Consider the following 25,473-nt stretch of genomic DNA (forward strand, 5'->3'; position numbering starts at 1 on the left):
AGACTATTTACTCTGTATCTTTTTTCTATTTGCTTATCTCTGTGCCATTACCAAAATGTCTATTATAACATTATAAAATGTCTAAAATATGCTTGGTATCTAGTTAGAGAAGTCCTCTCCCCATTTTTCTTCTTCTGGAGTACCTTAGCTATTCTTGGCCTTTTGATTTTCTTAACTATTAACATCAGCATGAAAAGTTTTTTTTAAAAAACAATTGATAGGGCCAGGTGTGGTGGCTCACACCTGTAATCCTAGTACTCTGGGAGGCCAAGTTAGGAGGATTGCTTGAGCTCAGGAGTTCCAGACAAGCCTGAGCAAGAGCAAGACCCTACCTCTACCAAAAATAGAAAAAAATTAGCCAGGTATGGTAGAGCACATCTATAGTCCCAGCTACCCAGGAGGTTGAGGCAGGAGAATCGCGTCAGCCCAGGAGTCGGAGGTTGCAGTAAGCAACCACGGTGCCACGCCACTGCACTCTACCAGGGGCAATAGAGCTAGACTCTGTCTCCAACAACAACAACAACAACAAAAAGAAATAAAAAATAAAAACAATTGATTAAAAAAAACCCCAAAACAAAAACAATTGGAACTTTCATTTCAAATTGTATTGAATCTATAAATCAATTTACAGATGTAAACATTTTCTAGGTCTGCCATAACAAAATACCATGGACTTGGTGGCTTAAATAACAGAAATTTATTTTCTCACAGTTCTAAGTATCAAAGTATCAACTGGTTTGGTTGCTTCTGAGGCCTCTATCCTTGGCTTAGAGATAGCCACTTTTTAACTGTGTCCTTATCTGGTTATTCCTTGGTTTGTGTTGTCCACGTCCTAATCTCTTCTCATAAAGACAACTCTCAGATTGGATTAGGGCCCACTCTTATGACTTCATTTTACCTTACTTATCTCTTTAAAGGCTCTATTTCCAAATACAGTCACATTCTGATGTATTGGGGTTATGACTTCAATATATAAATGTGGAGGTGGGGGACAGAATTCAGCCCATAACAAGAGAGCACTGATATTTTTCCAATATTGAATCTCCAAACTCATGAACACAATTATATCCATTTTTCCATTGATTTTTATATCATTTAATGTCTTTTAATAAAATTTATTATTCTCCATAGAGGTGCTGAAGATTATGTTAAATATTCCTCACTTATTTAATCATATCCCACTTCCTCCATTCTGGACTATGGTTCATGTCCTAGAAGGTTAACATTGATGGACTCCATCAAAGGGCTCTTTCGCCTTCTGCTCTCTGGCTAGATGTGAGCAATCGGAAGCATGGGCAGGAGATCTAAGTAGATCTTCATCCCTCTACCTCCTCACTGCTGGACTGATGACGGTTGGCAGCAGTTGTGTTCCTCTACTGACAACTGCAGCCCTTATTCAGTGCCATCCTCCTGCCCTCCGTGAATTCAGGGTCAGATACTGCTCCCTTTCAGTTGCCCGTTTGGATCTATGGTTATTACCCAATGTTTCCTTGGGGTTCTTCACTATTCCTTGTTCTGCTTTTGATCCTGACCACATTTTAGTAAATGACCCCTTCATTAAACTGTCCTTAAATTTCTACATTATGTATGGTGTGCCAGTTTTTTCCTGCTGGGAAACATACTTTGTTAGATTTATTCCTATGGGATTTGTAACTCTTGATGCTGTTTTATATGGCATATTTTAAAATTACATTCTGTTTTTGCTAATGTATAGAAATGTGATTGCTTTCATTGTACTTCTAAAAAATCCAGTAACTTAGCCACTGTACTCCAGCCTGGGCAACATAGCAAGAGCCGGTCTCTTCTTTTTTTTTAAAAAAAAATCTGGTAACCTTGCTAAACTCTCTTATTAATTGCAATAATTTAGATTCCTTTTTGTTTTCTTTATATATAATCCCCATGAATAATCACAGATTTATAACTTTCTTTCCAACATTTATGCCTTTTTGGGTTACCTGATTATCTAGTACAATGCTTTATTGAAGCAGTAGTAGCAATTATACTTGTCTTATAGCCAGCCTAATAGGGAATGCTTTTGGTGTTTGTCTACTACGTGTGGTGCTTCTTTCAGATAGTCTGTCAGGTTAAAAAAATTCCCTTCTACTCCCAGTGTCTAACAGTTCTTATAAATGAATGCTGAATTCTACCAAAAAGTTTTTACACATCTTTTAATATGAGTTTCTCCTTTAGTCTTTTAATATTAATTATAATTGCATTCATCTGTCTTCTAAGATTAAACTGACTTTGAAGCCTGCACAATTGGTCATGATATTAATACATAATACTCTTAGAATTCAGAATCCAAATGAGCAGAAATCAATACATTCTTTAGAGCCAAAGTAGGTAACATAGTTATTGCTCATTGCTACGTACAATGAGCAATAAATGAACATATATTAATATTTAATTGACTCACTGTTTTGTTTTAACTTGACTATGTCTCTTAGTTATTTAACTCCATCAGTAATGCAGCAATCTATTTAATCAGTAAATAGTTATTTGCTGAGAATTCACTAAATACCATTCACTTTTCCGGCACTAGAGTACAAATGACAAAGCCATAACCATTGCCATTAAGGAGCTCGTAACTTAAGTGTAAGTGGTGTGTGTGTGTCTGTGAAAAAGAGATGATGGGGTGAGGTTGGCTCAAAGTAGGAGTAGAACACAAGAAAACGAAAATCATATACACAGTAAGTGCTATACTATAATTGTACGAACAAGTGCTAAGGAAAAAGAATGGAGACACATTTCAAATTCCCATTTAAGTTATTCGACTTGAATCTTAAAAGAATGATTGAGGTTTGCTGCAGAAAGCTTAAAGAAACATTCACAGACATTTGTGTTGATTAAATACTTATTAGTATATACTAAGACATTCTGCTCCTGGGGATAGTGACCAAAACACAAAAATATCTGCTGTTTTGGACTCAGACGCTAACATTAAAAGAAACAACTTGCCCAGAGAAAGAGGCTTTCCTCCTTAGGAAAACTTCTGTATGAACAATTAAATGAATGGTTCTGGTTGTTTCACAAAGCAGCATCTGCTGCAGTGGGCTGCCTGTAGGAAGACGTACCAGAGCCTCTACTTATATTTAGTTTTTAGATTCTTTTGATATTTCTTTGTCTATGTATTATAATGTACATGTATGTAATTTGCAAATTATTATCCACATATTGGGAGTGTGGGCTCAAACTTCATTGAGTCGAGTATTTCATTAAAAAAAAAAAAATGTGGAGTGTACTAGAGTCCTCCGAAGTGCTCCAGGGAGAAAGTAACTTGAAGTTAATTCCATTTAAAGCCACACAGCATTCATGCCTAAAACACCAGCAACATACAGGAAAGTTACACAGCAGAAAGGATTGCTGGGGAAATTACTTTCCTTAAGGGTGTTACTTGTACACAACCCCAGAGAAGCTGCCTATATAGCTTTTAATGAAAAAAAAATACAAAAAGGCTGTCTGGGGCAATGTTTGCTGGTTTGGACTGTCAGTGGGAAAGGCTCCGGTGTCTCTCTAAGATGTTCAGATGCCGAGCACGGTTGGACTGCTCAGCCCGTGACGCACACCGGCGGCTATAGCGGTCCAGGGGCTTAAAGGAGTGGGAAGACCTTTTGATCACCGCGAACTCTGCCGAAGAGCAAGGGCGTTCCTAGCCGGTTAGAGCTCAGCGCGAGGGACGTTCCTCCAGAGCCCAGAGCACCTCCAGGCGCCATACGCCGCCGCCGTGGGCCACGCCACGTGCCCGACCAGCGACGAACTCACGCGTGCGCGTTCCTGTCCTGCTCCACTAAGTCTCTTCTACTGGGTGAACCCGCCCTCCCGCCAATCGTCACTTCCGGTGGACGCTCTGCGTCGTTTGCATCGTCACTTCCTGCCGATACCGGTGTGGACGGTGTGGATCGTGGTTGGACCGGTTCTCCGGTTCTCCCCCTCCCCTACTTTCCTCCCTCCCTCCCTTACCCTCCCTCCGCTACTGTCGCTCGCTTGTCGCAGACTCCCTGACCCCTCCCTAACCCCCTCCTGACCTCGGTGCTTTCGGATTGGCCTCCTTTTCCTGTTTTCCCAGCCCAGCCCCAGTGTCAGGGCGGGGGCCTGGAGGAGCCTGAGGCGCTGCAGCTGAGGAGAGAAAAGACGACGGCGACCCTCAGCTCACCAGCCCAATCGCTGGGTTCGCGGCCATGGCAATGAGGCAGACGCCGCTCACTTGCTCGGGCCACACGCGGCCGGTGGTTGATTTGGCCTTCAGTGGCATCACGCCTTATGGGTATTTTTTAATCAGCGCTTGCAAAGGTGAGCAAGGCCGCTGGGCCGGGTCCTCGACCGCTAGGACTGGGTCGAAAGGGATTGAGACCCGTACTCCCCAGTGGCGAAGGGGTGGGGTGGGGGGGGTCTTAACCTTTGAGGTGAAGCCCAACACTGGTCTGGTGGGGAAAGGAGTAGTGTCAGGGAATCCGCAGCTGGAGCGGAGAGGCCTCCTGACTCCCGTGAGGAGGCCAAGTAGTACTCCTCACTGAGCCCGCTTCTCATTTTATTTTTATTGCTATTTCTGGGGTAAGCCAGACTGTACTTGCTTATACGTTCCAGACAACAAACACTGTAAAATACCTTTGGGGAAAGGAGAAATTTTGTCAGGCCGAACAATACCTTTACGAAGACGTTATCTCTTGATGTCGGTGGATATTCCTTTGTGGTGCTAGCCCCATTTTTCAAATGGGAAACTGAGATTTAGGTTAAAAAGTTTGTCCATAATAAGACTCAAAACTAGATGATTTTGACGCAGATGAGTATTCCTACTGTAACACAGGTATGTTTTAGAGAGAATGACTAGTTCAGCTTTTTAATTAATTTATTTCTGGATATTTCTTAGTGACCCTAGTGAGCGGGAGTAGTTAGACGACACAAACAATTATTCACTTTGTCATTCAATATAATCGTTTTATGTTTGAATCTTAGATTTTAAATAATCGGAACATCTAAATAACATGTTTTTAAAAACGTTTTCTAGATGGTAAACCTATGCTACGCCAGGGAGATACAGGAGACTGGATTGGAACATTTTTGGGTCATAAAGGTGCTGTTTGGGGTGCAACACTGAATAAGGATGCCACCAAAGCAGCTACAGCAGCTGCAGATTTCACAGCGTAAGTGTAGCCAAAATGGCTAACTTCGGTGTTTCCTGTGGATTGTGTCTTGAAACAAATCAAAAACTTGAACCTCAGATATTCGTGAAATTCTGACTCAGTGGCTACATGATGTTTGATCTCACCCAGATTCTGTCCTGGTCCTGTGTTGTTCTTTTGTCTCCAGTGGTTCTCAAAATTTTCAGAGGCTTAAATGACTTATTCTTTATGTCTTGACTTTGACCTGTAAATCTGCATTATTAACAAGCACTCCAGATAATGAATATTGGTGATTTCTTTGACAAATACTCCTCTGCGTGTACTCCTTAGTGATATCATACATTCATGGTTCCAGATTTTTATTTCACTCTCAGTTTTCCTTAACTGTCTTTAGACATATTTAAAACTGATCGTGTCCTAAACTCAACTGTTTATTTCCTAAGCTTCAAAAAGTTGAAATCTAAGTTATTCTTGATTTTCCATTACTCTAGATTACCATCATCTTTTTTGATTCTGACAGCAGACTCTAATGTTTCTCCATGTATTCGCGGCTGCTCTAGCTCAGGGTCATTTTTACCTCCCTATCATTAGGCTATCATTAGGCTCTTTCCCTTCTATTCATATTCCGTATTGCTGCCAGTTGTTTTCCTAAAAACATTTCATCATGTCACTTCTCTACTTAATGATCTTCTTATCTTCCCTTTGCCATTGTAATGGTTCACGAACTTTGCTGTACATTAGAATGACCTGGAGAGCTTTTAAAATATTCAAATGCATGTTTCCCGGGAAATTGTGATTTAATTGGTCTAGGGACCGGAGTACCCATCGTCTTCTCCCCCCCCCCCCCCCCCCCCCCCCGCCTTCTCTGATATTCCTGTAGGTTATTCTGATGTACAGCCTTAGAATCACTGACCTTAAAGATAAATTTCAGTTGTTTGCACTTTACAATTTGCCCTCATCCTAGTTCATCAGCATGATCTTCTGGGCACTGTGCACCATAAACCCTGCAGTCTACTTATACTAAACTTATTGTTGCCAGGGTGCACGTTACCTGTTCTGACTTTAGGCTTTTGAATATTTTATTAAACTGACTTGCATGACCCTCTTTTCTTTTTTAGGCATGTATCATATTTTATAAATCTTGGTATCTCCAGTTCCTACCTGTCTGTGTTTGTGACTTAGTAGACACTTTGGTGTTTAAACTTATGAAGGCAATGTCAAAAGCTATTGCACATGCATAGACTTTACTAGACTTAAGGGGCTAGAGAATAAACGTGGTCTTGTTGATTTTTTTTTTTTAAACAGGATTTCACACTAAGCAACAATTGTAAATATGTTGCCGCCTTTGTTTTGAGCAAATTAAACATGCCAATTTTAGTATGAAAAAATGAAGGCACAATTGGACATCAGACTGAGGTGGGGGGTGGGGAAGGGGATGGGGGTATGCCTACACAATGAGTGCATTGCCAACCGTTTGGGGAGTGGTAACACTTGAAGGTGCTGACTTGGGAAAGGGGGGGTGGGGAAAAAAATATGAAACTATTGTTTTTAACTTGAAAAAAAATAATAATAAAAAAAAATGAAGGCAGATTGATTGCGGTGATGGATACATGACTGTGTGTATGCTCTTTTTTCTTATCGAAACAACTGTATAAACCATAGGGAATTTTACTGTGTGTAAATTTAAAAATAGAAATATTAAATAGAGAAGGTGGTAGTAACGCTTACCTCGGATTAAATTTGAAATGATTAGAGAAGATCAGTTAAGAAAAGTTATAAATGCCAGTCTGAACTTTTTTCCTGTGCTTCCAGTGAATAGATTGCTATTGTGTCATTATGCATAACCATTATAAGGCTTCTTGCTCTGCCCTGTTGTGATGGTAGGAAATACTGGTAATATTAAACTACTTTGAATGTCCTTCCAGATAAATAATTTTCAGGCCAAAAGTTGCTTTAGATGTCAGCGTGCATGCTAACTTACAATGTGACAAACATGCTATAATAATTATGAGAGGTGAAAATAGGAAAAGTGATTCTCAGACATGGAAGACTTACTATGGAGTGCTAGAAAGTTAAAATAAAGATGTCCATTTTCTCTTTTGTTGTCATTACATACTCTGTGTTAAAACTTTTGGTACTGTTATAGTACTTTTTTTAATGCTTAAGGTCATGTCTTATATTTTGTGTCCCTGTTTATTTAGTACCTTATGTTTATCAAATAAATAACTTGAGGAAATGTTCTAAAAGTAGAAGGATAAAGGATGGGTGAATTATAGATCTTGATTTTGCTTCTGGAACATTTTGTGTCTGTGATTGCCAGGTGTTTAGGTTTTTTTCTACTGCTTCTCCAAAGTCTGGTTTTTGATGAGTTCAATAGGAACATTGTCATTAGGAATGAATGTTGCTGATTTTATAATGAATGTAGAACCTTGGGATTAACATTATACACAACTTTAGATTTCAGATGTTGGTAAACAGATTCAAAAAATTTCATTTTGGTAGTTAGGTCCCAGTTTAGTGGTGATAAGTTTATAGTTAGTAAAGTGATATTTTAAATTAAATATACTTAAGTTATAAATGTATCAAGATTTTAGACATTGCAGACATTAGCATTTAAAGAGATAAGCTTTTGAATTGTAGTTCTGCAGAGATACATTTCTTGTTAACCTCAATTCTATTCTTATCTGGCCCTAACAGTGTTAATTATATAAGCAGCATGCTTTGTCACCTCCTGCTTGGTGGTCTTATTCTGGTTCTTAAGAAACTGGTGCAAAAGCTTCTCAGGAAGGGTGCCTGTCTCATAAAGTCTCTAAGGACTCTTGTACATCGGGTGAATTGTATTGCCACCCCTCAGGAAAATAAATAAAGGGCAGTAGACAGAAAATGGCTACTGTGCATGTGATAATTACTTTGAAATGAGGAGAGAAAAAGGTGTGAGAAAATATGGCTCTTTCAATACATAACAGTCTTGAAAATAACAGTCCAGATTTTATCTTCTGTCAGAGAAACAGTTGTCTTTGTTTAGGTCACTTATAGGGCATTACTAACTAAACAAAACACACATTTGAGGGCATGCCCGTGGATAGGTATTCAGTGTTGTTTTTGTACTTTTTTAACATTTTAGGTCTCAGCGTGTTTACCAGCGGTATTAAGAGCATGAACACTGGAGCTAGTTGGCCTGTATTTGAATCTTGGCTCTGTCATTTAATATCTCTTTGGCCTCAGACACTTTAACCTTTTTCTCTCATGGTACTTACCTCATACATTGGTTGCAAATATTAAATAAGTTAATATGTTTCAAATACTTAGAACATTGCTTGAAGTCTGTTAAGAGGTATGTAAGTGTTACATATGTAAGGTAACAATGATAGCTACCGCCAACACTATTACCACCCCCACTAGACCAAAATCATATGTGTTATTTTGAAACTTCCATGGCTAAAGTCATGAAACCATTTGGTTTCATGCAAGAAATGTTGAGTAGATTTACATCTCAAGAAGGACAATTTTTGTTATCTTTTCCTCAGTTGAGGTTTTAGGTATTGTGATAGAGTGGAAAAGATGTACCAAGCATAGGCATTAGGCAGGCTTGAGTTCATGTGGTAACTATGCTGTGTATTTCTAGTTTGATCATAGCTTGTTTCTTAAACCTCATTTCTCATATCTGTAAAGGACTAAGACCCATGACATTGCTGGAACACTGAGATCTTTCTCCACTGTATCCCTGGAGTCTAGCGTGATGTCTGTTACATAGTAGGAACTTAGATGGTAACTGGGACTTATCCCCTCATTTCTATGTCTGTCTGTGGGGTGTGAGAGTGTGTATGTTCATCTGTGAGTATTCTCCCCTTGTAATGACTTGTATGGAAATTGCTATGATGAAACTTGATCCAACTAAGGAGTGGCTCCCCCCACCTTAACCTGATTAGCCATAGTTGGTATAAATCATTTTTAGGAACATTCCCCCCCCCCCCCTTCTTACATTTCTTAGAAAACTCATTTATGGTGTGGTCATCTAGAGGTAGAGTTTGTTCCTGTTTTTTGTGGAGAAGTTATAATCAGAGAACAGGAGTTTGGACCAGTTTACTTCAAGATGTACTTATGTTATCTTCAAGTAATTTGAGTGTTAAGTTCAGTGATAGTGGCACTGTTGAAGTACCACCCTCTTAATATCCTTTCATTCATGATGCTATTATTAGCATTACTTCACATGATCCTCTTCTTTGTACCTCCACTTTCCTCCCATCAAAATCATTTGGTAAAAGTGCCAAAGTGAGACGATTGCTATGCTTTGCTCCAGAGTGTGCTTACGTATATCTGGAGTTGGGCCCAGGAATCTATAGGTGATCAAAGTGTATGATCACCTTTTCGTTCTTATAAAAACCAATAGAAAGATCGAACTTTTCTCTAATTAAATGTCTTGATAAATCAAAGATGATATTTCCTTCTTCTGGATGACTGGGTCAACGGCATTTTTTTTTTTTTAAATTCTAAAACAGCTTGTTTTGTTTAAAGCTTTAAATAAGTGAAGCAGCTCCTCTTTTGAGACTTAGGCTAAGTCCATTCTCAGGGTATGAAAAGTATCAGACAGCATTGATTATTATGTACAAGAAACTGGGGATATAAAAGGTATCAGTAGTTCTGGGAGATGACAAGTACTTAATGAGTTGTGCAGAAAATAAATGTTGCAGGGTTAGCTGCTGAAAGACTATTGTTAATGATACTTCACTGTCTTGGTTTGAGCCCTACAGCCAGCTAATTTTTGTGAGTTTCTTGCCTGAAGATTGAACAATACATTAGAAAACATTTAGATTATTTCAGATTCTTTTTAGAACTCTTTTTTTAGGGCTCTTACTATGAATAATGGAAATATGCCAGAGTTAGTACATGGTTTGTCAGAAAATGTCATGCCTGTATTTTAGTGGTGTTAGCTCTCTGGTTACTGTTGCTTTGGTCACTCTGATTCTCTGTTCTCACCAGTGAATGGGTGCAATTTAAGCAGAATCTTAAGATTTTAAGCAGTTTTTGGAAGATTATTTAATATACTTGAAACGAGCATTTCAAAGGACATTGCCCAGGGTTCTGTTGAAACTCATGAATAACTAGGATAGTAATTTTAGGTACACTTGACATTTTGTTTACTTTTGATGCTCCTTGCTATCCTAATCCTTGTGAACTCTTACCACAGCCATGTAATGAATTTCTCTGTGATTAAGAGTAAATATGGGCCAACTAAAATATATATAGAAAAAAAATTAGCCGGGCATGGTGGCGCATGCCTGTAGTCCCAGCTACTCGGGAGGCTGAGGCAGTAGGATTGCTTAAGCCCAGGAGTTTGAGGTTGCTGTAAGCTAGGCTGATGCCACGGCACTCACTCTAGCCAGGGCAACAAAGCGACACTCTGTCTCAAAAAAAAAAAAGAGTAAATATGTGTAAATAAAATTAAAAACAAAACAAAATTAAGCTCAGTAATCAACATAAGCAGAGTTCTGTGGAGAACAGAAAGAAATGGTTATTAGAAGTGAGGATAGATAGAAGATTTAATGAAAGGTAGCATTTGAAATGAGCCCTGAGGGTAAGTAGAACTTTGATAGCTGAGAATATAAAATACAGACCTAAGAGAACAGTATGAACAAGGACATATTTTGTTCCAAAAAAACATGGGTTATTTGAGGAATGGTTTATAATTTGGTGTGGCTAGATTCAGATAAATAATACAAAATGAGGTTGGGAAAGTAGGTTGGGGCCAGAGAGTTGAATTAGAGTGGGAGAGACTGTAGCATGTTTCCTGTGCAATGAGAAATGAATACTTGGGAATTTAGTGGCAGTTCTACTCATAGCTGACATTATTCCTCTCAGAACATATTTATTGAGCTACTCTTATGATCCATATATATATAATATGCAAGGTGATATTGTATCATCAGTGTGTATTCCTGTTAGATGCTCTTTCATATTTATTAATCATTGTACATGCTATTAACACTTGTCTAGAGTAGCCTTCCCTTCTTTTTCCCCTGATGTATTTCTACTTGCTCTTTAAGACCGCTAGCTCCATTGCTTAGATTTTCCGGTTGTCTGGCATAATTAGTAGTGTGTTTTTTCTGAGTTTTTATAACTCTATGAACTTGTCTTTTGATTGTATTTTTAAATGTACTTTTTAATGCACAGTTTTCTCTTGCTAAAGCTCTACTAAGGCAGAGACCTGTAGGATATTCTTTCTCTCCCATTTGTGCTGTAGCCTTAAGTCTAGAATGATATAATGTATCTTTGATACATTTATCATGTGTTTATTGAGTAAACAAAAGATACCCTTTGCTTTTCCCTGTTTTTTTTCCCCCTACTGTTTTATTGCCCTCTGTGTTCCTAAGAATAAATGTCAGTTGCATTAAAATGGAAATCTATGGAGCATAGCTTCTTCACCCTTAGTTCTTTTCCCTATATGCAAAGTTTTCTTGTGTGTTTTTCACTGACCTCTTCTGATATAAAACTAATTTTGCTTCTTCTTTAAGCTTTTTTGTTTGGGGAACCCCTTAAACTACTTTGTGAAGTACTGTTTAAGCAGTACACCCCTGATATACGCATATATGTATGTATATATACATAAAACCACCAACATATATTTTGGAGTGAGGTGGGTGGGGGAAAACAAATGTAATTTGGAGATTAAAATCTTCAGTGTTAGCATTATATAATCATAGCCTGGTATTTGGGAGGAAGTTAATTGGACTGGGGTTTGAAAATTTGAGTCAACTTTGAGGAAGAGATGAGAAAATTTTCTCCATTGTCTTGATTGAAAATTTTATGTAACCTGTATCAAGACTTTTCATTCTCCTGTAAATTTTTTAAGGATTTCTTGTTTTTCACTTTTTGTTTTGCATGTGAATGTAAGTAGAAAATTGGCATAGTTAAACTAAAAGTTGTAAAATGTTTTACAGGCTTGCTAAAAGATTATTATGGCTATAATAAACTAAAAGAAAAGTAAGAAGGATGGGTTGCTTCATGAATCTTATTTACTTAAATTGTTCAGATCTTTTCTGCTATCAAAGAAAATTAGGTTGGTTATAAGGTTTTTACAGAAAAATTTCTTTTCCCCTAGACTTATTTAAATATTTTATCAATTGAAGTCTGTCAGGAATGTTAGAGATAAAGGAGATTTACAATGCACTTATGTAACATTTCACATATCTAACTTATTTGGTAATCAAATTTACCATTTATCATTTTAACATATTAATATTTAGTAATGTTTATCCTCCTAATTTTATTTTTTTACTTTTAGCAAAGTGTGGGATGCTGTCTCAGGAGATGAATTGATGACGCTGGCTCATAAACACATTGTCAAAACTGTGGATTTCACACAGGTATCAGAAAATGAAATTTATTTTAGGGAGTTAAATTGATGTTGTTATATGGTGTGTTAATAGTTTTTTATTTGATTAGTTTGTATATTTGGTTTATATATTTTTTCATACAATATTTGGTGTATATTGGTTTATATTTTATTTGATTGTATATTACTACAAATTGTTTTTTGTGATTAATCCTATGAAGCTTTTAAGATATCCTGGGACTCTTGTACCAATACTCCAGTAATAGCAATAAACATCTAAAAAGCCCAAATAACTTTTCCCCCCTTGTTTCAGAAGGGAGAAGATAAATTTGAGATTATCAAAAAAGGACTTCTCAGAAGGTAGGGGAATAGGATCAAGGCAGAATGGAAGAATTCATGTGTAGGTAGTGTAGTTAGGGTAACATTTTTGTACTAGGAAGCTTAAAGGGCTTGACAATTATAAGAAGGAAGGGCAGCTGTTCCACAGTATCTTCTTCAGAAGTCATTGGTTATGTACTGCATTTCTTTGTGATGTCTGAGGTATATTTGGATTTTATTTGGTTTTGAAGTTTCAAAGAGATAACAATTAAAATGGTTAATCTATTAACATTTCACTTGTGTTTTCAGGATAGTAATTACTTGTTAACTGGGGGACAGGATAAACTATTACGCATATATGACTTGAACAAACCTGAAGCAGGTAAGTGTAATTTATGCATCCGTTTGTAGTTTTACTTTTCTTTTAATTTAAATAACTTTAGCCCATTAAAAGGTTTTATATTCAGTACTTAAATTTGGAAAATAAACATAGTCACAAAGAAGAAAATTAAAACATAGTCCATTGGTTTTTGCTTCATATCCTTCCATCCTTTTTATTTTCTATGCAGATATTCTTTTTAATATGAGTTTATTTACTGCATTGTTTTTGTATAACCTCTTACAATCTGAAAATTTTATCATAGTAAATTTTTATCATGATGTTAATTTAAAAAGAGTACAGAACAGTGTTACTACCTTTTGGTAAGAAAGAGTAGTTATCTGTAGAAGGTGATAATGGTGAGAATTCTCAGTATGTACATATATTTTTTTTTTTTTTTTTTTTTTTTTGAGACAGAGTGTCGCTTTGTTGTCCTGGCTAGAATGAGTGCCGTGGCGTCAGCCTAGCTCACAGCAACCTCAAACTCCTGGGCTTAAGCAATCCTACTGCCTCAGCCTCCCGAGTAGCTGGGACTACAGGCATGCGCCACCATGCCCGGCTAATTTTTTCTATATATATTTTTAGTTGGCCATATAATTTCTTTCTATTTTTAGTAGAGACGGGGTCTCGCTCTTGCTCAGGCTGGTCTTGAACTCCTGACCTCAAGCGATCCACCCGCCTCGGCCTCCCAGAGTGCTAGGATTACAGGCGTGAGCCACCGCGCCCGGCCAGTATGTACATATATTATTTAGATTTTTGAGCCATGTGAATGTATTAGCTATTCAAAACAATTTTTTTTTTTTAAATTTGCACTGACAATTTTTTTTATATCACTAAATATTCTGTGAACTGTTTGTAATGACTTTATTGTTTTCCAACCTATAGATATATCATAAGTGAATTAACCAGTTTCTTATTATGGCCTGTTTGGGCTATTTACAAATTTTGAATTTTAAAAACAATATTATGCTAAACATCCTTATAGTTGCAGATATTTTCACAGTGGTTTCCTTTAGGATTATTATGCAAAAGTAGAATTATTGGGACAATGAGAAATAAATTGTTGGAAGCCATTGATAGATATTACCAAAGTATCTTCCAGCAAAGTATAACTGTGGCCAACCTGTTCTAGTGAACACTGATAACTAATTTTATCTTTGCCATTTTGATAGAAGAAAATGATTCTGTTTTATTAAGGTGAATTTTCAAAAGTTATTTATAAGGCTAAAGTGCTATTGAGTACCATTTTAATGTATTTTCTCTTTTATGAAATAATTGCTTGTTCATGCCCATTGCCCATTCATCATCTATTGTGTTGTTCATCTTTTCTTACTCATTTTTAACGTTTCTTTATTGCATTCTAATTTGTCATTTGCTTTTAAATTTTGTTACTATGGCTTTATGGTATATACATTTAAAACATTTTGGTAGTGAAATCTATCATTTCTTTTGTGAATTCTCTCTCATCATACAGAAGTTATGGGTCTCTTCTCTTCCGTAGTCTATATATTCACCTTTATTTTGTAGCATTTTAATGATTTCCCTAGCCATATATGTGTGTATATATATTAATATACATATGTATACTCAAAAAGCTACCAAAACATGATAAACAGCATTTTATTTGTTATATATTTGTTGATATCTTTTAAATTTTGTATCATGGGCATTATCTACTCATAAATCTATAAAATTTAAAAGAGCAGTAAGAAAATTAAAACTACATTGGAAATTAAGCAGTTATTCTCTTGAGGTGCCTTCCATTTCTGAAAGTGTTTCTAAGGTAAGGAAACAAAATGCATTTACAAATTTTTTTATTCTCACCTAGAAGTTTTTTCTCCATTCTTTTTTGATTATTTTTTGCCAAAATATAGCAAAGTACTGTGACCTCACTTAATCAGTGAACCTACCCAACAAAGCAAAACAGTTCAGGGCTTGGGTGGACATTTTTGAAAGTTGCTCTTCCAGTGTGCTGGCAGTAGAAATGATAGCAATTTACTGAGGGTTTACTATATGTCAGACACCATGTTAAGAACCGTAGATATATATTCTCATTTGTAACTATTGATATCTGATTTTGCAGATGAAAAACGTTAGTTTTCAAAAAGTTAAGCAACATGCCGAAAGGTCAAAGTAGTGTTGCATGGCATTGACTCCAGCATCTGCTTTTGCCCAGAGTTAACAATGAGGATTTTTAAGTCTTTTGAAAGGATAATCTCCTTCAGAGATAGATTCCTGGGTTTATTTTTTTTTGTTTTGTTTTTTGGGTTTGTTTTTTGGATGCTTTCCTCTTAGTGTAGAAACTTTCCTGGGAATTGCTGCACTGCTTTCTATTTCCCATTGTTCCTTCCATTCCTATTTCCCTCTATTTTCCCATTAGTTACTGCCAATAGTAGCTTGAATGAAGGTCCCAGAGTTAGCAAAGTAGTACTAGAAATAGTTTAGGCTGTCTGATTTCCTGGTCCTGTTCTTAGTAAATTATACCACATTAGTTAATCTTTTATTTCACTGTGGTACAATGATGCTTTTGAATATTAGTAGTTGTGCAGAAAGTTAACCTGGAGAGAGTGAGTGGTTCATTCACTCAGCTACATATAGCAAGCATCATAGTTCTTGAGTTCCATATCATGCAGATAAATTTTTGTTCCAGCGTAGAAAAACTAAATATATTTTATTTAACCACCAAATTTGAATTGTGCTGGGCTTTGAAAAGTTGCAGTCTAAATGAAAATGTGGCTTTTTTTCTTTTTATATATTTAAATTGTCCCAATATTGATAAGTTTAAAAAATGAAATATTAACAAATATATTTTAAATTGTTTCATCTGAAGAACCTAAAGAAATTAGTGGTCACACCTCTGGTATTAAAAAGGCTCTATGGTGCAGTGAGGATAAACAGATTCTTTCAGCTGATGATAAAACTGTTCGGTAAGTAATTTTTCTTTAGTAATTTAAAGTTTGAAAGGCATTTTACCTTACAGCTTATGTTTTAAATATTTTTTATAACTATTATGTGGGAAAAATTGCTTGAACGTTAAAATTTAAATTGCACACAGGTCACATTTGTCTGGATCTATCTACATACTATTACAGGTTGAGTATCCCTAATCTGAAATGCCAAAATCTGAAATGCTCCAAGATCTGAAATTTTTGAATGCCTACATGACGCTGAAAGGAAATTCTCATTGGAGCATTTCAGATTTCAGGTTTTCAGATTAGGGATGCTTAACCAGTAAGTATATAATGTAAATATTCCAAAATCTGAAGAAGTTCAAAGTCCAAAACACTTCTGGTCCCAAGTATTATATTTTGGATAAGGGGTACTCAACATGTATGTACAGATAGCAGAAATTAGAAGAAAAAACTACTGACATCTTTATAAGTAGGTGTTCTTAACCTAAGGTCTGTGAACAAGCTGGCTAAAAGGGAAACTATAAAGCCCCTGAAGTTCTATACAAAATTTTATGTACTGATACCTAATGTATTTTTCTGTGGAAAGATATATAGCTCTCACCAGATTCACAAGAACAGAGTGTAAGAACCACTATTGAGAGCAATGCTCATATTGACTAGATTAGAATTTAAGTGTTTTAATCATATAGTTTTGCCAAGTTGAATGGGAAATGTATTAGGTATTAAAGTTTATTTCACCCACAAGCTACCACATAATTTGACATTGTATATAGAAACCCAGAATTTCTCTTTATCACCTGTCATTTGTGACTTGGAATGAATGTTGTTTTTCTACAATTGTAATTATTCATTCATTGGTTAATCTGCAGATGTAATTTTTGTAAATGAGTAAATATCACCATATTTTCTTCTCTTTTTTGCAGCCTTTGGGATCATGCTACTATGACAGAAGTGAAATCTCTAAATTTTAATATATCTGTTAGTAGTATGGAATATATTCCTGAGGGAGAGATTTTGGTTATAACTTATGGACGATCTATTGCTTTTCATAGTGCAGTAAGGTATGTCCAAGAAACACTTTCATTTTCTTTTTTGGGTAGCAAAGGACAATTAGGGTACTTAAAATTGGACCGTTTATGTTGAAAGCTATTTAATTTTTTTAAAGGTAAAAGAACGACGGGATTAGTGCTGTAATTAATGTTCTTTACTATGCATAAAACCACTGTGATCTTCATTTCTCCTATTTATTGTCACTTTAAAATTTTAGAGAAGTAATGATTTTATTTCTGTTCCAAAGTATGTGTAGACCTAATGATTTTTTTAAACAGACTTAAGTTTCGTGATTATAAATATAGTAAATGTTCTTAGAGAAAAATTGGAAAATATAAGATAATTGAAAAAAATATAACCCATAATAGTACAACCACAGAACGTCAATGGCAGCTATATTTTCTGCTAGTCTTTTTTGCTATGTTATATATATGGTTGTACAATATTTGTGTTTTTTCTTTAATTACTGGAACCATAATGAGTATGATTTTGATTTATTTAGAAATATTCTTGGCCAGCTGGGTTGGTTTACACCTATAATCCTAGTACTTTCGGATGATCAGGTGGGAGGATTGCTTGAGCTTTGGAGTTCAAGACCAGCTTGAGCAACAGCAAGATTGTGTCTTTACTAAAAATAGAAAAAATTAGCCAGGCAAGGTGGCACATGGCTGTAGTCCCAGCTACTGGAGAGGTTGAGGCAGGAGGATCCCTCGAGCTCAGGAATTTGAGGTTACAGTGAGCTATGATGAGCGAGACTCTGGTCTCAAAAAAAAGAAAAAAAAAAATTCTTAGCCATTAAATCCTCTTTGAAAAGATTTTTACTCTGTACCATATTACATTATAGGTTGTATTAAATTATGTGCCAGTTTCCCTGTTTTAGCACTTCTATGAGTGTTATGGTATATCTCTGTTTCCTTACAATAGAATCCTGTAAGTAGGAATGAATTTGAAGTTCTTAGTTAGCCATGGCACTTAATTGATTTCTGTAAAGATTATACCACATTACACTCGGCCCAGTAGTCCTAACCTTTTGTCTAAGGGGCTACTTTCAGAGTTAAGCTTCACTGAATGGGAGAAGGTAAGAAAAGGCAGTAAAATTGGAGAAGAGCGATTCAGAATGTAAAGGAGTTATACACACAGTGAATTGATAATAATAGAATACTATTGCCCAGAGCCATCGCATTGTACATCTATATTAATGCTCACTCTTGGAGTTAGGCAACATGCAGCCTTGCTTTAGGCCATTGCCTCCAATCACATTTTGGTGGCAGAGGTTTGCTGGCCTACCTATGGAATATTTTAACATTTGAGCCAGCAAGTTGCTATGCAGTGATCCTGCATAAGTCATGACTAACTTTAATTTTCATGCTTCAAATTTTGTGATCATGGGAATAGGAGGGCAGCATTTAGGAGCTAGAATACTATAATGTTTTTGTATTGGAGACCTTTTCATGGTTTTTAGGGTTAAACTGAAAAAGAGCTGGTGTCCAAACGCTAATTGATTTTGAAGTGAAGCTATTGTTATGCATTGATTTTTATTATACAGCTGTAGTTTCAAATTTAGTTATTCTTTTACTGCCTGATAGTAAAAACTGAGTTGTTTTTAGCAGTTTCATATTTTATGACATTGAAAGTTTCTTATTGCAGAAGCTTAAATCCTCAGCATTTGAGAATAACACACATATAATCCTTTATATTAAAGTAATTACCTACTATAAAACCTTTTTCTGTTTACAAAGATAATATATGTGTGCTTGTAGAAAAATCAAACCATACTGATGAAATTTATTTAAAAGCAGAAATCCCCAATATATTATCTATACTGTTTTAATTAGCCACCATACTCATTTACAGGAGGGCATGCAGTGCATGAAATGTGACTAGCCCTTGTATCAAAATGTCTTTGTATTCCTGAGATGAACAACTCTTGGGTGTTGTATCCATCTGAACTTTTTTGCTAACATTAGTCAGTTCTTTTACATCATTGCTTGACTAAATGAATATTTCATTGTTTCTTGGGTTTCAGAATTTAGGAACAGTTTAAATGTAACTCATTATTTCCTTGTATTGTTTATACAATATTCAAAATTTGTAAATATTTACTATTTAAATTCTTTTCTAGTTTGGACCCAATTAAATCCTTTGAAGCTCCTGCAACCATCAATTCTGCATCTCTTCATCCTGAGAAAGAATTTCTTGTTGCGGGTGGTGAAGATTTTAAACTTTATAAGTATGATTATAATAGTGGAGAAGAATTAGGTGAGATGTCCTCTTTGCCTCCCTTACAGTGATGTAGTTACCTTTATCAAATGGTCCAGTAAATAATACCTCAATTAGGTATATAATATATCGAAAGCAGATTTTTCTGCTGACTAAAGCTTGGTGTTTACAAGTCAAAAAGTAAACGAGTTTTATTCATTTTGGATAGACATATTTATAAACCTGTAAACAAACTATGCTGACCTCAGTTTTTCCTTTTCCTTTTGACTGAAGTTCATCATTATGCAGATGTTCTATACTATGGTGCAGTGAGTTTTAGGCTTCATTGATGAGGGGGCCAGTTTTATGTCAGAGTCATGTATTAAACAGATGTAAGAAGATTTGTTCTTAAATATGGTGTAGGTGTGTAACCCTGTCTACCTGGCTTCCCTCCCTTTTTGCCAATTAGGAATCCCTAAGACTCTATAGAAAATAGTACGGGGTAGGGAGAAAGGGGGGCTATAGCATATTACAGGGATACCTTTAGGAATCAGAATTGGAGAGTTATTTTTGTCTGTTTTAATTTTTGTTATTCTTTTTTGGAGTTTGAGTTTTGCTTACATTTTCATGATATTTGTCCTTAGTAAAGGAAAGAAAAAGGCATGTAGTATTTATTACTTTGAAGGTAGCGTACATCCTAACTCTATATGATGGACCAGGTATTTCACATAGTTACATGTGGCTCTCAATGTCTACTTTTAGCCTTCCCAAGCAATTTCTGCTTTTGGTTCAAAAGTGTATTTAGTTTTTGTAAATTTTTTTTGTCTATAAGCTGTCAGTTGGTCTTGTCTGTTTCTAGCTGCTCTGCTTTACCACCCAAAGAACTAAGTTTGCTAGAATTATACACAAAGAACAAAAGGCAATTTTATTTTTGTTTCTTGGGGAAAACTGATAGATTTGGGTTGCACAAATGGAACCTTGTGGAATGGACCATGTAGAATCTATTTTAATTGCTTATAGTTTAGCCTTTATTACTTGAATATAAGTGACCTTTAAATAAGAGATTCGTTTCCATTGTTTTTATTTAATTCCTGTTTTCAAAGTTTTAGACTACTTTGATCATGTCTTATTCTTTTTCAAGATGAGAGAACTGATTTATTTGCCTGAGATCTAAGGTCACAGCGAATACCAGGCATGCCCAGCCATTCTCGTTCCAAAATCTCATGTTCTTTCTACTAAAACTTTTTTATTCTCTGATTGGACAGAGATGGGGGATAGAACAGGAATGTTTGGTCTAGTAAAGAGATTTGCGAAGGAAAGTAAATGAGAAAGGTACATAAATAAGGGTATGACTTAAACAGAACAACAGTCCTAATCTGTACATTTTCTCAATATGTTCCATATTTTTCTCATTATGATCCAAAATATTTAAGGATCAGTATTGATCCTGTATCTCAACTTTCTGTGTGACAGAATGATGGTGGACTTCAGATAGCCTGGTAGGAAATTAAGAGGCAAAGTGTGTAAAAGAGCTCCATCTGGTGGCTCTCTCTAGTCATAAAAAGAATTGGTTCCTTGGTAAATAGGTAATGAGTTTAGGATATGGAAATTGGGATTGAACTGATACATTGTAGGTCTGCATTCTGTAGAATTTAAGGGATTTTCATTTATCCCTCTTTCGTCTTCCTTAATGGAACATGAAGTCTCATGTTCTTTTTTAGAAAGACAATCTGAAACTAGAATGTGTGCTGGATTTGGAAAGGGGTAATCTTACAAAGGAATGGTAGACATGATGTACCACTTTGTGAGGAGAATTATTTTATTTTTAATTAGGTACAGTGTTTTATATTTTCCTTTAGGAATTTTGCATCTTCCCAGTAATATAGACAGTATTTTCTTTAGCATATCAGTACTTAACCTGATAGTTAAATATTAAAGTGTCTAATAGTCCTCTCTTTTTTTTTCAGAATCCTACAAAGGACACTTTGGTCCTATTCACTGTGTGAGGTTTAGTCCTGATGGAGAACTCTATGCCAGTGGTTCTGAAGATGGAACGTTGAGACTATGGCAAACAGTGGTAGGAAAAACATATGGCCTTTGGAAATGTGTGCTACCTGGTAAGAATTTTTATTCGGAATTACCAAATTAAAAAATGCATGTTTTTTGGTCATTTTTCGTCATTAATTTTATTTCAGGGTTTCTGTCTCTTACAGATTTTAAATTATGTATTAGGGGTTAAGCAAAGAGAAGCCCACGATTATAAATTGGCCACTGCGTTCTTTTGTTTATTTAATTTTTTTGTTGTGCAATCTATTCTGTTCCTAAATTTTTACGCTAGCTCATTTGGTGAATGGAATGGTCCTAATTCAAAATTTGCTAGAGGGCAGTTAAAGAATTTACAAATAAATGTATCTAATCTGTGAATAGTATTACTCACTGAATCTTACCAATAAGATAGACATGTTTTTAATAAAAAATACTAATCATCAATCCCAAAGTACTTGTAGTAGGAATCTAAAAGTAATTGTTGAAGAAAGACATACTATTTTAGAATCATAATTATTAAAAAAAGGAGTTGTTCCTGTTATGTTTTATAGCTCATTGCTTAGAATAGTCTTATCTTACTCTTCTTGCTTATTGAATACTAGAAATTACTTGTAATACTGTAATTCACATAGTCAGTCATCCTTGCTTTTCTTTTTGTAGAAGAAGATAGTGGTGAGCTGGCAAAGCCAAAGATTGGTTTTCCAGAGACAGCAGAAGAGGAGCTGGGTAAGTACTAATGAATTAACTTTCATAAGAGTCCTGTGGGATTTAAAATTGAAGTGTACATGAGTTTTACTCATTGCCAAAATAAATTTATTAAACATGGACATATTTACTTAATGGGAAATTTAAATATTAACATTTTTATGTATATATACACACACACATATTTATAAACTAAATATTTAAATACCTCCCACATAGTAATAGGCACTGAGATACAGTGTGGATGTGACTGATGTGGTTACTCTTACAGAGCTTAGAGTCTAACTTGGGAGACGTACTGAAACAAATAAATTGTTACAATTTTAAGGGTAATTGGGAAAGCTTCCTGGGGAAATGACATTTAAACTGGGACCTGAGGATGAGCAGGAGTACTTAGGTGAGGTTAAGGGGGTGGTTTGTGTTGGTAGGCACAGGATGGATGAGTTCACAGCAGGAAAAAAAAAAACCATACTAAGGCTCAGAAGCAAAAAAGAGGACAGCATATGAGGAACTAAAAGAACTTCACCATGCCTCCAGGTTAGAGGGCAAGGGTGGAGTGAGGCTGGAGAAGCTAGATCATTTGAGGGCCTCATTAGCAATATTAGGACTTGGAGAGTTTTATATTAATAGCAATGAGAAAAACCTTTGAATTTTAAGCAGAGGAATAATAATAAATTTAAGTTTTTACACATTGCCTTGGCTGTAGTGTGTAGAAAGAATTGGACCAGGGACACGAGTGAATATAGACCAGTTAGGGGGCATGGTAGTCTAGATAAGTAATCATGTGGTTTTGAATAAAGGAATGGCAATGAGAACAGTAAAGGGTAGATGGAGTTGAGAGTCTTTATTGGTAGATTTGGTAAGACTTGGTAATTTTATTAGATTGCTGAATGGGAGTATAATAAGCAAAATTATAGATTGCTAGCATGAGAAATTGGGTACGATGATTTTTTAGGAGGTTGGGAAGGGGTTTACCATTTACCCAATTAGAGTTTTCCTTAAATTTTTTATTAAGTACCTTTTGCTAAAACTTAATATTTGATGTTTAATGTTTTGGTATGAATAGCACTAAAAAATAGTAGGATTTGGATCACGAGAGGTGCTTATTGGATAGCTGGCGTCATTGAATATTCAGCCCAGAAGAGAGGACCATTAGTGGTTAAGTCATGGTGTGTCATGGTGTAAAAGAATTTAGTGGATATAACACATGAACTCTTTCTTTCTTGCTTTCTCGGTGGCACAAGTCTAGTCGTTAATGGCATGTGCAGTTGCTCTCTTCTCACCCCCTCACCCCAGTCTGCTTTCAATTTTTTTTATTCCTTCATTACACAGAAATGTAGATTTGCTTCTTTCCTTTATTAAATTGATTGATGTGACTTTCTGTTTTTACTTATAGAAGAAATTGCTTCAGAGAATTCAGATTCCATCTATTCTTCAACTCCTGAAGTTAAGGCCTGATCATCAAACATATGCCACAGATAGTATACAAGTTATGGACTAAAACAAGCAAACAGAGAAAAGCATTAGCCTTCCAGAGTTATTCTCTGCTTAAGGCAAACACAGCAGTAAATAATGGGGAATATGAATTAGCTCCAATGCTGGAACAACTAACTTGGTGTTACCTGTAAGTGAAAATGCAAGAATATCAGATGAAGGCAGGTGGAATTATGCTCTTGTAGTATGATGGGCTGTTGTTTTTTTTAAAAATGAATATGTGCAAGCCAACATCCAATTTCTCTTATTACAGTTAGATTTCTTGTAGCTGTTTATGTTATCATGGAGAAGAAAAATATATTGGCTTATTTTTCTGACTTTTCCATTACAGCAGAATGCCTTTTTTTCTTTTTTTTTGCTTTAGTCATAAGAGGGAATTCATGACTAAGTAACTGGTTTGATTTCTCTTTCATTGTACACTGCTTCTGAACATCTAACTATTTTTAGTTGTCTAAATAAAATGCCTCTAAAACAAAACAATGTTTGTTTTCTTGGGAAAAACTGATTGATTTGAGTTTTATAAATGAAAATAGCCATACAGTTTTTTTTACCTCATAACCATAGCAAAAGACAGCTTGATTGAAGAATTTATAGTAAACATTATTTCCTAATTTTGAAATTCAATTACTTATCCTGAATTTTTGAAATTTTCATGTCCTTTACTAGTATTGTATTTACTTCTCCTCCTTCCAGATTGAATAGAGTTGCTTGACTTTTTAAAATGATCTATGTAAATGATGCATGCTGGTTATATAAGGAAAAAAAAAGCAATTAGGATTAGCAGAAAGATAACAGAAAAATCACTTAAAATCTTCCCACCCCCCATAAAACTATTAAAATTGAGTTTCCATTAAAGCACATTTGGGCACTGTGTGTGTATACAGATAGATGTAAATGATTTTATGGAAATGGGATAAGTGTAGACCTGCAATATTTTAAAAAGTATGGAATTTTCTTTTACCTCATCCTTTAACTGTGGGTGACATTCAAAAAGCCCTTTCACCATCCTAATAAATTGGATCACCTGAGTTTAGACTTGTAATTTATTTTTTAAAATATGGAGGGGATATTAAACTATTATAGTAATTGGGAAATACTTCAGACCAATGAATAACATCTCTGCCAGCTAGCTTTTTCTCTCCTGATTGATCTTGTGAATGACCCTTCACAACTTTCCTTAAAAGAAATAAGAACCAACCAAGGAATAAGATTAATATTTTAGGATTTGTGATAACTAAAAGAAGGCACTGTAGGCCCTGACAACCTTTGAGGGCCAGGAGAAGTTATATTATGGGGGGAGCCAACTGGTGATCCACATAGGCTCTTATAGGGTGGTAGTATTTTTATGTCAGCTTGTTATTTGCCTCAACCTCTGCTTCGTTGTTGTATTGTCAGTGTGCCAAGAGTGGCTCAGACTCTATTCAGAGTCTAACTTACCCTAAATAAAGTTGAGTTTTATATGGACCAGATTGGAATCATGAAGTTGCTTGCTATTTATGAACCAAGGAAATTTCTTCTTAGGTTTCATAAAAATCTAAAGACCCTATACAGGTATAATCCTTTGTATATTAGTTTCCTATTGCTGCTGTAACAAATTATCATAAATTTGTGGCTTAAAACAAAACATATTTATTATCTTACAGTTTGGGAGTTCAGAAGTCTGAAATAAGTCTTGCTGGGCTAAGATCAAAGTATCAGCAGAGCTGAATTCCTTTTGGAGTCTTTAGAGGACAATCTGTTTCCTTACCTTTCCTAGCTTTTAGAAGCCAGTTGCATTTCCTGGCTCATGGTTGCTCCTCTGTCTTCACATCCACCAGCATCTCTCTTCTAGTTACTGACTTGATCTGCTGCTCTTCTATACTTACCAGGAGGTTTGTGATTATATTGGGCCCACCTGGGTAATCAAGGATAAGGTTC

At 35.6% G+C, this 25,473-nt stretch overlaps 1 protein-coding gene across 1 annotated transcript; it reads left to right on the plus strand.

Moving 5' to 3' along the window:
- The first annotated feature begins 3,861 nt into the window (after window positions 1–3,861).
- On the plus strand, window positions 3,862–24,035 carry STRAP (serine/threonine kinase receptor associated protein). The gene is made up of 10 exons (XM_069489743.1): window positions 3,862–4,290; window positions 5,006–5,141; window positions 12,403–12,484; window positions 13,081–13,153; window positions 15,981–16,077; window positions 16,986–17,123; window positions 19,235–19,371; window positions 21,279–21,428; window positions 22,018–22,083; window positions 23,459–24,035. The coding sequence occupies exons 1-10, from the start codon at window positions 4,179–4,181 to the stop codon at window positions 23,518–23,520; spliced, it is 1,053 nt and encodes a 350-aa protein (XP_069345844.1). The 5' UTR covers window positions 3,862–4,178; the 3' UTR covers window positions 23,521–24,035.
- The last annotated feature ends 1,438 nt before the right edge of the window (window positions 24,036–25,473 follow it).

The sequence above is a fragment of the Eulemur rufifrons genome, chromosome 16 (genome assembly GCF_041146395.1).
Source record: "Eulemur rufifrons isolate Redbay chromosome 16, OSU_ERuf_1, whole genome shotgun sequence".
NCBI lineage: Eukaryota > Metazoa > Chordata > Mammalia > Primates > Lemuridae > Eulemur > Eulemur rufifrons.

What these genes read in the sequence shown, in the direction of transcription:
- STRAP (XM_069489743.1), top strand. Translation starts at nt 4,179, where the DNA reads ATGGCAATGAGGCAGACGCCGCTCACTTGCTCGGGCCACACGCGGCCG. An exon ending in GCTGATGATAAAACTGTTCG is followed by an intron (nt 16,078 to 16,985) that starts GTAAGTAATTTT and finishes TCTTTTTTGCAG; the next exon opens with CCTTTGGGATCATGCTACTA. An exon ending in GCTTTTCATAGTGCAGTAAG is followed by an intron (nt 17,124 to 19,234) that starts GTATGTCCAAGA and finishes ATTCTTTTCTAG; the next exon opens with TTTGGACCCAATTAAATCCT.